Genomic DNA, 12,422 nt, shown 5'->3' on the forward strand with positions numbered 1-12,422 from the left:
TGAGAGGCATGGTGAATATTTTCCAGCTCTCATTTGTTTTTGAAAATGAAGAAAGGCAAGAAAAAACATTTTTTTTTCTTTTTTCAATTTTCAAAACTTTGTGACAAAAAGTGAGGTCTGCAAAATACTGCTACTAGGCCGCTGGTGCTTGCCAGTTCACCAAAACACTACAAAAAAACTGTTAGCGATCGCAGTTATGCGTTTAGTGTTTTGTAAATAACAGTGATCTATCGATACTGCACTAGGGTGGGCTGGGCTGGGCGGAGGGGCAAAACGCAGGTGCTAGCAGGTATCTGGGCTGATCCCGCTAACACTGCGTTTTTGGGAACCCTAAACTGCTGGGGACGCCAGTATAGATCTGATTGGATCAGATATTGATCCGTTCAGTTACTATACCACTAAGGGAGGCGTACGGTGCATGAATGGGTGTTAGCGGTACTGTCGCTAACCTGACGCTGCCTGGGGCTGGTGCTTGCCAGTTCACCAAAATGCTACCAAAAAAATTTTAGCGATCGCAGGGATCAGGCCTGACTCTGCGTATGCTGCAGTTATGCGTTTAGTGTTTTGTAAGTGACAGTGATCGATCGATACTGCACTTGGGTGGGCTGGGCTGGGCCGAGGGGCAAAACTCAGGTGCTAGCAGGTATCTGGGCTGATTCCGCTAACACTGCGTTTTTGGGAACCCTAAACTGCTGGGGACGCTAGTATAGATCTGATCGGATCAGATATTGATCCGTTCAGATACTATACCACTAAGGGAGGCGTATGCTGCGTGCGTGGGTGTTATCGCTACTGGCGCTAACCTGACGCTGTCTGGGGCAACGCATATCACCGCTGGGCGATCAGGGGGCTAAACCTTTATTCGATAATAAACGGCGGGTGCCCTGACACTATAAAAAATAAACAAACTAACCAGCGTCACCCATAACGGTTATATGGTGATCAGTGGTGAAAGGGTTAACTAGGGGGCAATCAAGGGGTTAAAACATTTATTAGGTAGTATATGGGGGTCCCTGATGCTATAAAACACTGACGGCGAACCTAAATATTTACCTCCCTAACTAGCGTAACCAGTGACACTAATACAGCGATCAGAAAAATGATCGCTTAGCGACACTGGCGATGATCAAGGGGTTAAAACTTTATTAGGGGGGTTAGGGGGGTATCCTAGACCTAAAGGGGGCTAATACTAACTGCCCTACCACACTAACTGTCACAAACTGACACCAATGCAGTAATCAGAAAAAAAAAACTGCTTGGTGTCAGTGTGACGGGGGGGGGGGGTGATTGGGGGTGATTGGGGGATCGGGGGTGTAATGTGTGCCTGGCATGTTCTACTGTGTGTGTGTGTGTTGGTGCGTTTTTTTTAAATCTTGGCACGGGGTTCCCCCTTAAAATCCATACCAGATCTGAAGGGTCTGGTATAGATTTTGAGGGGGACCCCATGCCATTTTTTTTTTACATTTTGGCCGGGGTTCCCCTTAATATCCATACCAGACCTGAAGGGCGTGGTATGGAATTTAGGGGGACCCCCACGTCATTTTTTTTTTAAAATTTTGGCATACCAGACCTGAAGGGCCTGGTATGGAATTTAGGGGGACCCCCCACGTCATTTTTTTTTTTAAATTTTGGTTCGTGGTTCCCCTGTGGGGAATTCCCATGCCGTTTTTATCAATGAACTTCTATGTGTATTGTCGGACCGGCAATTCATTAATAGCTGCGAGCAGTTTTAAATGACTTTTTTTCCTTTGAAATGTCATTTTGCTGTCAGACTGTTCTAAACACGGGAAACATGTGCCCCTTTACAGGCATACTATAGACACCCCCCAGGTACGAAATTTAAAGGGATATTACACTTTTATTGTTTCACTTTAAGCATTATTAAAATCACTGCTCCCGAAAAAACGGCCGTTTTTAAAACTTTTTTTTGCATTGATCCATGTCCCCTGGGGCAGGACCCAGGTCCCCAAACACTTTTTATGACAATACCATGAATATAAGCCTTTAAAATTAGCACTTTTGATTTCTCCCATAGACTTTTAAAGGGTGTTCCGCGGCATTCGAATTTGCTGCGAACACCCCAAATTGTTCGCTGTTCGGCGAACTTGCGAACAGCCGATATTCGTGTCGAACGTGAGTTCGACTCGAACTCGAAGCTTATCCTTGGTGTCATATAACATGTTATTGCGGTCTAAGTATAGTCGGGTGATTTAATATGCTGTTGCAGTGTAATTTGAAATGCTTACTTGACTAGACACAATTTGCAAATAGAAAAGTAATTTATGTGGGGAGCTTTTTTTCCCATAAAATGAGTGATCAATTGTTAAATGCCTTATTTTTGATCTTTGTTTTATCTCCGCACTACGCATTACATCAATGTGACTTCATCAAGGGGCAATGAGTGTTGGGTGGAGCTCTACATGCTACACAGAGATCTTATCAAGCTGCAACCCAATCTATCCAAGAGAGTAAGCTATCAGCCAAACCGGATAGTGAGCGATGAGCCACGGGTTGCAACCCGCTCTGCATAGCTGTGCTAAAGCCAATACTGATTGTATCTTTGAAAAAGCTGTTTTATGTTCAATAAAAAGGGTCATATTTAGTACACAGTGAGCACTATTTTTTGTTTTTCTATCTACAACCTGATTATGACTGTGAGATTAAACAAGTGAGAAGGAGAAGAACCTGAGAACCAGTGCATAGCTGATCATGGCTTTTATAGGGATCAGGCATGTTTTGACTTTTTTTAATCGAAAGGTCTTTTTTTTAAGGTGAGAATCCATCTTTTACCTCTCTGAAGGTGTTGGATATCTTGCATGCACATTGGAATTTATCTGGTACTTTGGGAATGAGAATCACTATATTGTTGGAGCACGGACTGATGCACTTATGGCCTATACACTCAGTATATGGCCTATACAGTATATATAAAAAACCCACAGGTTTTTTTTACATATGCTGTATATTGAGCACTTATTTGTAAAGATATTATTTGTGGAATCTATTTTATCATTTGTGTGAGCAATATTATAGAGTGTAGACACTGATTTTGAGTTTAAGATTTTTAGCTCAGCACATTAGATTATTCATTTGTAGAAGTTTTTTTTAACTTTGGGTGCTGCAGCTTTTTCTTTGTAGTTCATTGGCGAGTGCAAAGATTGTTGATTTATTGCCAGGAATTACATGTCACCTTGTACAACTAATATTCCGTACAGTAAAGCCTTGGATTCAATTTATAAATGTATCATGATTATGTAAATCTCCTGTGGGTTATTAAAAAACAAGTATGTATTTGACTATCATGATCTTTAAGAACTGTATAGTATTATTCAATAAAAATGCTGCTGTTCATTGTAAGGTCCTGGATTTTATTTTTCAAACTTGTTGTTAGTCTCTCTGTATATCAGATTTTTTTTTAAATTAAAAATAAATATTACATTCTATAGGTTCTGTTCAGAAATGTTTTAACACATGAATCACACAACTTTAACAAGGATTCACACATTTTTCCAAATGAATCCAATTAAAATTAGTGAATCTTGAGTGAAAGCTGTGTGAAATTTGACAGTTAATAGGTGACATTTATAAATAGACCCCCAATGCCTCAGATTATCGTACGACGTATCGTTCGCATTTTGTTGCATAAAACTAATATCGAATATAACAGTGCAAAATGTGCTCTAAGAAAAGTAAGATTTTTGTCGTACGATTCTGGAAAAACCTTCTGGTGTGCGTAGCTATGTATCGGAAATGATGTTATATACGTGTGACCCCTGTGTCTGCCACGCCTTTTTGGCTATCCGTTCGTAGTGTACAGGCATATTCATGTATTGCTCTCCGGACGTTTCTTTTCACACGCTTTTTCGCTTGTTCTCTTAACGAACGGAGAACGTTGTAATTATATAATATAATATCTTATAATTATTATAATATAACATAATTATATCATATTTTCATGGATCATGATGATAAATAATTAACTACAATAATATTATCTGTTTATTGATTGCTGAAGAATATTGTGATCGGTTACAGGCGAGTTTCTGTTGGGGCATTTTCGCTGTATGAACATTGTTTACATTCTCCCATCTCCTTTCGGGTTATTTTTGTGTTTCCGATCATGCGTGGTGTTCGTCTATCGATTTTTAGGGGACGTATACTGTACTGATTAAACGATTGTCGTACGATGGGCTATCGTCCGAGCAAAGTTTTCTTGTTTGTCCCTTCAGATTTTGTTGGACGGACTGTCGTGATCGGCTGTTGAAAGCTGTATACTAATGATCAGATTATAATAATCCGAAAGCGTTTTTTATCATCCGATAATCGGATCGTGTGTACGAGGCATTAGAGTCACAAACCCATTTGTCTGTTACAGAAACTGATGTAATTGTTTCTGTATCCTTGCTTAGATTCCCTCTTACAAGGCTCTTACAACACTTATGTCCAACATACTTGTACTGGATTCTCTGATAAAGATGATCTGAGAAACAGTTTTGCTCAATAATTTACATATCCCTGGCAGAATTTTTAGAATGTGGACCATTTTCTTAAGAAAACACATTTTTCTATTTTAATGTGATTCAAATAAAAATTTTATGCATCACAGAATAGCACTATTATTAAGCAAACTAGGGAAATATTGCAAAAGTTTGCATACCCTTAATTCTAATTATCGTGTTTGATATCAGTGATTACTTGCATTGCTTCATAAGAGTTGTGAATGAGTTCCTTTATCTACTCATGTGATAAAGCTGTCCATTCTTAGAAAAAAGCCTCTAGGTCATTTAAATCCCTAAATACTTTGGCTGACTAGCATGGTCAGTAAATTGTAATCATCACTCTAGAACACATATGTCAAACACAAGGCCCGTGGGCCGAACCCGGCCAGCCAGACCTTGTCATGTGGCCCTCCCACCCAGTTTTGCACCTGGATTGTGGCAGATATCCATTCTACTACCTCTGGCTCTCTTATGTTTTAGGTAATTGTTAAGTTGTAAAGTTTACCTCGTGTGCAGCTTCAGGGCTGATTATAAACTTATGGACACAACTATAGGGAGAAATAATAACACTAGCATAAAAGATTCCTTTTATGACTTAGGCCACCGTATAACTTACCAGTAATAAGGTTGTCCACCAAAGTTGTTGGCATACAGAAAATTCCCACTAGCAAGTCGCTGACTGCAAGGTTCAGAATGAACATGTTGGTAACTGTACGCATCTGGCGATTCTTTAGTACAATAAAGCATACCAACATGTTGCCAATCATACACATAAGAAATATGAAAGTATAGGACAAGATAAACATAGCGGCTACAGATGAGGAGTGCTGGTAGTAGAAGGAGAATGTTAGATTATCTCTGGAGACATCGGTCTTATTCCCAAAACCAAGGGAACTGATGTTGAAAGGTGGCACAACAGGTCCTGAAAAAAATAATAGAATAATAAATTAGTATTTTGATCTCTTAAGATTATGTAGTGCTCAAATGACTTTCATGTTAGTTATTCACAATCATGCTTTTATCTTCAGAGACATTTTAGAAGAGACCAAACCTTTTGTTTCACATGAAGAATCAGCGGAATGACTTTGTTGTTTCATGCTAGATTCTCTAAAAAATGTTGGTTCTTTTTTTCTTAAGGGTAGAAGTCTGCAATTTTAAATTCCTTTGAAAGATTTGTATTAAAGAATATTATTTCATTTATACGAGTTAGAATTTGTCCCTTTTTGCATAGATGACACTTGATGTTTAGGGCCAATACTAGACTTTTAAAGGATTTGTCTCTGAATATTTTCTATGGGGTTTCTAAGGGTTTTTTTTAACACTTGCATATAATATAAAATAATAAATACATAATAATAATAAATAAAATCATTATTTTCCTTCATTTATTTCTATGGCTTTTTGCTGTTAACTTGTTAACTGGCATGTTAGAGTTGTGTTAGAACAGCATGTAAAATATATAATAAATGTTGAAACCTTAATACCCACTTGCTTTTGGCTAACTGTATGATTAGGCATGATAAATCCTAAACCTATGAACCCAGTAAGCAAAAGCAAAACAAAAAAAATAGTTAAAAATATTCACAAATAAATGAATAAATCAAATGATCATATATTATGATCCTATTACCTTGAGATAGTGAATGAAATAAACAAGAAAATGCCTGTATTAAGTTCAAAACACCATTTAATGAAAGATAGATTAGGACACTCACATTATGTTCAGTTAAAAACAGCATTCAAAATTGCCTGTAGGAATTTTCCAACTGAGAAAATGAAAAGAATCCGAACGAATCCGAATGAGAAGCGCTAACATTGACCGATCTTATCATACTTGAACTAGGCAAAATAACTATCTATTTTCCATTATTTAATTAAAAATTTTTATGTGATACCTTCTTTCTTCCGTGCAGAGAATCCTGACGGAGCCAAAATCTTTTAATCACAGTATTAATTCCCCATCAGCAGGAATTTAAACATTCACATCATATATCGCAGATACAAATAATTTACACTTCATATATAAATAATTGTAACATCTAATTTTTTAACAATATGAAAATATTCAATAACCAAGGTCTTGTTCTGTATTCAATGTGATTTTAATTAATTCCCTTTTAATTTGATATGCTTTTAGTTAAGTGTCTTCATTTTAATTTAAATTTTACTTTAATATGTTCTTGTGCATAACCGTTAAAAAACAACAGACCCTGGTTGTGATATGCGGGACTTATTCAAATCTGCCTTGCGCCAATAAGTATACCATTACATGATTAAATAAAGTACTAAATTAGCGGTGTCACCAACCCGGATATCAGCAACAAACTTGCGGTGTCACCAATTTGAACACAAGTTTAAACCACATTAAGTGGGAACTAACTTGCATAACCACAGGAGATAGGGAATTGCCACGGACTTCGGTCTGCAACGATCATAGGCAAAATGGCCACCGTCGAACTAAGTGCGCAAGGGCAGTATGAATACCGCACACTATATAAGGGTAGGAGATGTAGCAAGTGGCAAGCTGCCGTAGACGTCCAATGACGAAACACGTAGGGCGTGGCCTGATCAACGTCTTGCATCATCTCCAAACAAACGAGTGTAGGATCTTTTTGACGGTTCAAACTCAGATCTTTCATGCTTTACTTGAACTTTTATATTGTGTGTACCATTCTGTTTACTTTTGGGATAAAGTTTTTAAACTTTTTTACGCTATGGGCACCCTTTTTTTTCCATGTTAAATTAACACGACCCAGAATTGCCAAGAACTGCTGCACAGTGGCATAAACTGTGACCGCGCAATACCCCTGCAGGGGTGATAGTATCCGGTGAGTGTTTGCACAGTAGGAGCATGAATAAACAGCACTGTCACTAAAGAACACTGGAATAAGAAGATTGATTTGAACAATAATGTTTTATCAAGAGGAACAAACCTTTTTAAACACAGCAACACCTGTGCACTTAATAAGACTATTTAAAACAATATTGTTTCTCTGAATAACACTTGTTGTTTCAAGCACAAGTTGCTTTATCATCGATTGAATTTTCCCATTTCCCCTTTCCCCCCTCTCTCCCCCCATTCCCTTTCCCCCCTCCCCTCTCCTTCCCTCCCCTCCCCCACCCCCCCTCTTTTTCCTCCCCCTCCCCCTCCCCATTTTTTCACTTCAGCATTTTTTTCACTTCAGCACTTTTTCATTATGCACTTTATTAATGCACAATATGTATTTTTGATACAAAAATAATGCACGATATGTACTTTGGATACAGGAGTATCACATGGTAGATAGTAAATTGTATGAGGCCAACCACCTTTGTGAAGAAAATTATACACATATTACTCTTCACTTTTATGTAAGATCACTGTTAGGTTCTAAAACGTTTTGGGATCAAGTTTTGTAGGAATTCGGTTATTCAATATTTTTATACCTCCACCCACCCACTAGAGGTGATAATAGCATGTCATTTTAACATAACAACACTTTGCCATAGTATCAGAATACCAGAACAGCGCCGCACCCACACCCAATTCTTCTTTACCTCAGCTTTTTCCACTTTGGTGGGGATTGCATTTGTGGAGGCAGCAGTTCTGAATTACACTTGCACCTATCCCCATTGCACGGATTTATGATTATTTTTTCAACCAACAAAATGGCCACGCTCCGCTTGGTTTCTGATGTCGCCATCTTCTTGGTTTCAAACTCCCCACAGGCGATTTTGAATGCTCTTTTTAACTGAACATCATGTAAATGTCCTAATCTATCTTTCATTAAATGTTTTTTTAAACTTAAAGCGGAGGTCCGGCCGTTTTTTTTTTTTTTTTAAGTCAGCAACTACAAACACTGTAGCTGCTGACTTTTAATAAGGGCACTTATGGTACCTGTCCCGCGAGCCCACGATGTCGGCCCCCCGAGGCCGATCCATCCACCGGATTGGGTGCCGGCACTGCCATCCTAACGATAGGAAACAGGCAGTGGAGCCTTCCGGCTTCACTGCCCATTTCCTACTGTGCATACGCGAGTCGCGCAGCACTTTGTGAATGGATGACTGTCTACTGGGCGCCCCATCTCCCAGGAGACAACGTGAGAGAAGACAAGAACCGCAGAGTAGGAAGTGACAGATTAGGATGATCTGCCTAGCAACAGCCATTTCTGGTAAGTAAAAAAAATTTTTTACAAATGTTTTTTAATGTATTTTAAGGAGCGTGTTTATGTATTTTTTTTTTTTTTAGGGTGGACCTCCGCTTTAATATGCTATGAGGAGGTATTATTTACTTTCTTGAGAGACACATACTGTGGACTTGAATATTCTTATGGGAGATCGTGACACTAGGATTTGGAAACCTTGTTCAGGAGACATCAGATAAGGGGAATCCTTATGAGGCTGCCTAGGATCTATTACATGCGTGTTTGACCCACTGCATTAAGGAGTCAACTTTTCTCTGTAAGAGTGTGTGGTGGTGTTGAAGGTGACAATCTCCAGTCTGAATTTAAGTTTTCTATCTAGCTACCATCTTTTCTAAAGCTGAAGGACTCTATATGGGTTATTCATCCACTTTTTGAACTTTTTATTGTGTCTTGGGGATACTCTTCTTAGGCTGATGAACTGAACGTATACAGTACATTCCATTATGATAAGTGCTGCATCCTATGTTTTTTATTGTTTATGTTTGTGACCAGCAAATGTGCTAGCAGCTTATGTAATATTTGCAAGTTGTTCAAGCACAGATTTTTCTAGTATTTTTTACAATAACCAACATATAGTGGGGTTTTCTCAGACTGCAAAAGTCAAATAAGCTTTGAATAAGAATTCTTCACCTGCTGTCTAAGGCCCTCGATGCCCCCCTTATTAAGGGTCTACTCACCAGATTTTATTGACTTATCAGTGCTAAGGGCAATGCAAACTCCTTTCAGCCACTCTGTCCTCCTCAGAATTGCTTAATCAGCACTCCACATTAACAAATTAGAATGAGAAAGAAAAGAATCTCCATAATGTATCAATAGACCATCACTACTTCTACAGAAGCAGCTTTAATAGCAACATTTTATACAATACACTCAATCTCTCACCACTGTCTGCCCATTTCCCAAAAAACATAAGTGGTTCATTCTTTAACCCTTGCAGGTATAGTACAGACTTTACCAATAAACATGTAATATAATATTTATTTGAACAGCGCAACACTTTTTTTGAGAGTTCTTATTTTTGGTGTGGGAACACATTGTGTGGTTGGTGGTTTTGTTTGTGTGTGTTATTTCATTTGTGATTTGATTGATTTTAAAGGAAAGTTAACGTAGCGCACAGGGTTTTCATTTACATGAATATTTATCTGGATAACCTGCCTCAAAATTGCTTGTGACTGTGAAATGGGGAAATACTACAGTACAGAAAATTTTCCATATATATATTGCTATAAAAGCTTTTTTGGGTCATCAGTTTAGAGATAACAGTGAAGAATTATCCCTCTTACTGCATAATTCATGGTGATTCCCAAAGTGTGTGAAGCAGTTGTTATTTTCATATGTGTGAACCGCATGCTCTTGTTTGCTTATACATTTCATATGTGCATGTAAGGGGAGGCCTAGGTGCTCAATTTATCCATCCTTTTATATGCTCCCAGATGTAGGCTGACATAGATTAGAGTTAAGGGCCACACTACATAGAGGGTCCTTGACAAGGTAATGTGGTTGCACATGTATTTGCTAATGCTGTGCAACTAGAATCTCTGAGGGGAATTTATCAAAACTGGAGCAACCAAAATCTGGAGCAGTTGCACATGTCAACCAATCCACGTCTATCTTTAATCTTCAAAGTTTATCTAAATTGCTGGCTAGCTGGTAAGTGTGCTGGAAAATATATATATTATATGTTCTGTGGAAAGGCATTTCTTGTGCACCTTATTTTTTTAACTAGTAAAAAATTTGAGTAGTTGCCATTGCGCTGTGATGGGCTTCTATTGTTTTCTTATGCCTTTAAGGTGGAATGGGCATACCTACCCTCAATTTATGTAGACGTGGTTCCTAGCAGTCATTTGTCAGTGTGTTATAGGAAACAGAGTTGTTAGGGACAAATCACATGTAATATTTTGATGCCTTTTTTGATGCCTTTTTTTCAGTAAAATAGATTTACTCTGTTGTTGTTTCTTTTTGTTTTTAAAGTGTGGGAGGTGTCTGTCCTCTTAAATAAGTGGCCTAGTAAAAGTGCTTAAATACTGCACACATAGTCACTACAATTTTTTAGCCGATTTTTTTTAGTTAAATAAATAACCTTTAATGTTGATTTATTTTTATTAAATGCTGGCTTGTGTCTCTCCTGTTCAAAATGTGTCCTTGTAAAACCTTCCTAAACGCTGCGTATGGATTCAGTACAATATTTTAATGCCTTTTATGGGAAATATTTACACTACAAAATGTATTTCTTGATAGCAAACTGCATGGTTTGTCTACTTTTCAAAATGTGGCCTGGCAAAAGTGCCTAAATACTGTTTACAGAGACAGTACAATATTTTGCTGGCTTATTTCTGGGAAATAATACACTCTAATGTTGAGTTCTTGATTGCAAGCTGTTCTCCCTGTTAAGCTGGCCATACAAGGATTGAAACTGGCAGGGATCCCGCATCCAATTGGCAATAGTGTGAATGAAGTAATACAGTTTAATATTTATTTTTTGATAAAACCTGCCTGGTGTTTTCTTTCTAAATTTGTGTCCTACTAAAGCTGATTACATAGTGTTCATTGAGCTTATTCAATATTTTGCCTCTTTTCTCTAAATAACTACATTCAAATATTTATTTTGTGATAAAATCTGCCTTATCTATCCATCTTAAATTGCAGCTTAATAAATTAACTTGCATACTGTGCATCAACTGTGCAATATTTCTGATGAATATTTGTCAAATAATACAGTGGAACCTTGGTTTATGAGTAACGCAGTAAACATGTGTTTTGAAAGAAGAACAACTTTTTTTTAAAATCCAGACTCGGTTTGCGAGTGTTGTCTCGCAATACGAGCAGGATTCAAGCCAATGGGGTGTGCAGTACCGCATTTGGGCAGAGGTGCGGGGGCACCGGTGACACTTGGAGCGGTTCTGAGCCGTTCTGAGCCGTTCGGAAATACATGGAACCACTCGGAAATACTCGGAAACACTCAGAAATACTCCATTCCCAAGTGTTTATGAGCCTTTCCGAGGGTTTCCGAGTTCAGCCGAGCTGTCCCCGAGTATTTCCGAGGCTCTCCAGCACCCCCCACCTCTGGCCAAATGCGGTATTACATGCAATAGAGGTCAATGCGGAACAAACTATCTTCGCTGCGAAAGTGGCCCAGACTACTTGGCGAAAAGGCATCTTTAGTTAAGTATTCTTGTTGTATTTTCTAATATTATTACATTTGTTATCTGTATCTGTCATTACTTATTTAAATGTTATACCTACAAGTGTTTGTGTGATGTCTCTTTGCACGTCTTAAATAAAACCCAAAAAAAACTTAAACCATCATGTAACTATGATAAAACAATCTTTCTAGCACAGTCTAATATATTGCCATGCATGCTGTGCATTGAGTAAGTTATGGCTATTTCCTTTGAAATTATTTTTTAAATCAATATTAGGTGCACGCAGATTTGTTGACTTCAGTAAAAAAAATACTTCATTGATCTGCTTTAAAACTCTTTTGTATTTTTTTTAAATATTATTTCCTGTCCTCCTATATTGGGTTCCATAAGTGAGACTTTCAACTTCTTTAATGTCCACCTTTTAAAATTATTGTGCTGACAACACCCTCCACATTATCAGAAGAGCCCAGGGATTTAGTTGAGGTCAAATTAAAAAGCTGTTTACATGAAAGCACCATTTACAGGTAGTGCCAACAGAACTTCTTGTCACCATCCACATCTGTGAAGCCAGTTTCTGAGCTGTTGGTCTTATCTTG

At 38.0% G+C, this 12,422-nt stretch overlaps 1 protein-coding gene across 1 annotated transcript in view; it reads right to left on the reverse strand.

Annotated features, from left to right (window-relative positions):
* The window catches only part of NPFFR1 (neuropeptide FF receptor 1), a 618,890-nt gene that overhangs the window by 300,146 nt on the left and 306,322 nt on the right, over positions 1 to 12,422 (reverse strand). The window contains exon 2 of the mRNA XM_073596569.1: positions 5,116 to 5,421. Within this exon, the coding sequence (XP_073452670.1) occupies positions 5,116 to 5,421 (306 nt within the window). The remainder of the gene's footprint in view (positions 1 to 5,115; positions 5,422 to 12,422) is intronic.

This window comes from Aquarana catesbeiana, linkage group LG08, assembly GCF_042186555.1.
Source record: "Aquarana catesbeiana isolate 2022-GZ linkage group LG08, ASM4218655v1, whole genome shotgun sequence".
NCBI lineage: Eukaryota > Metazoa > Chordata > Amphibia > Anura > Ranidae > Aquarana > Aquarana catesbeiana.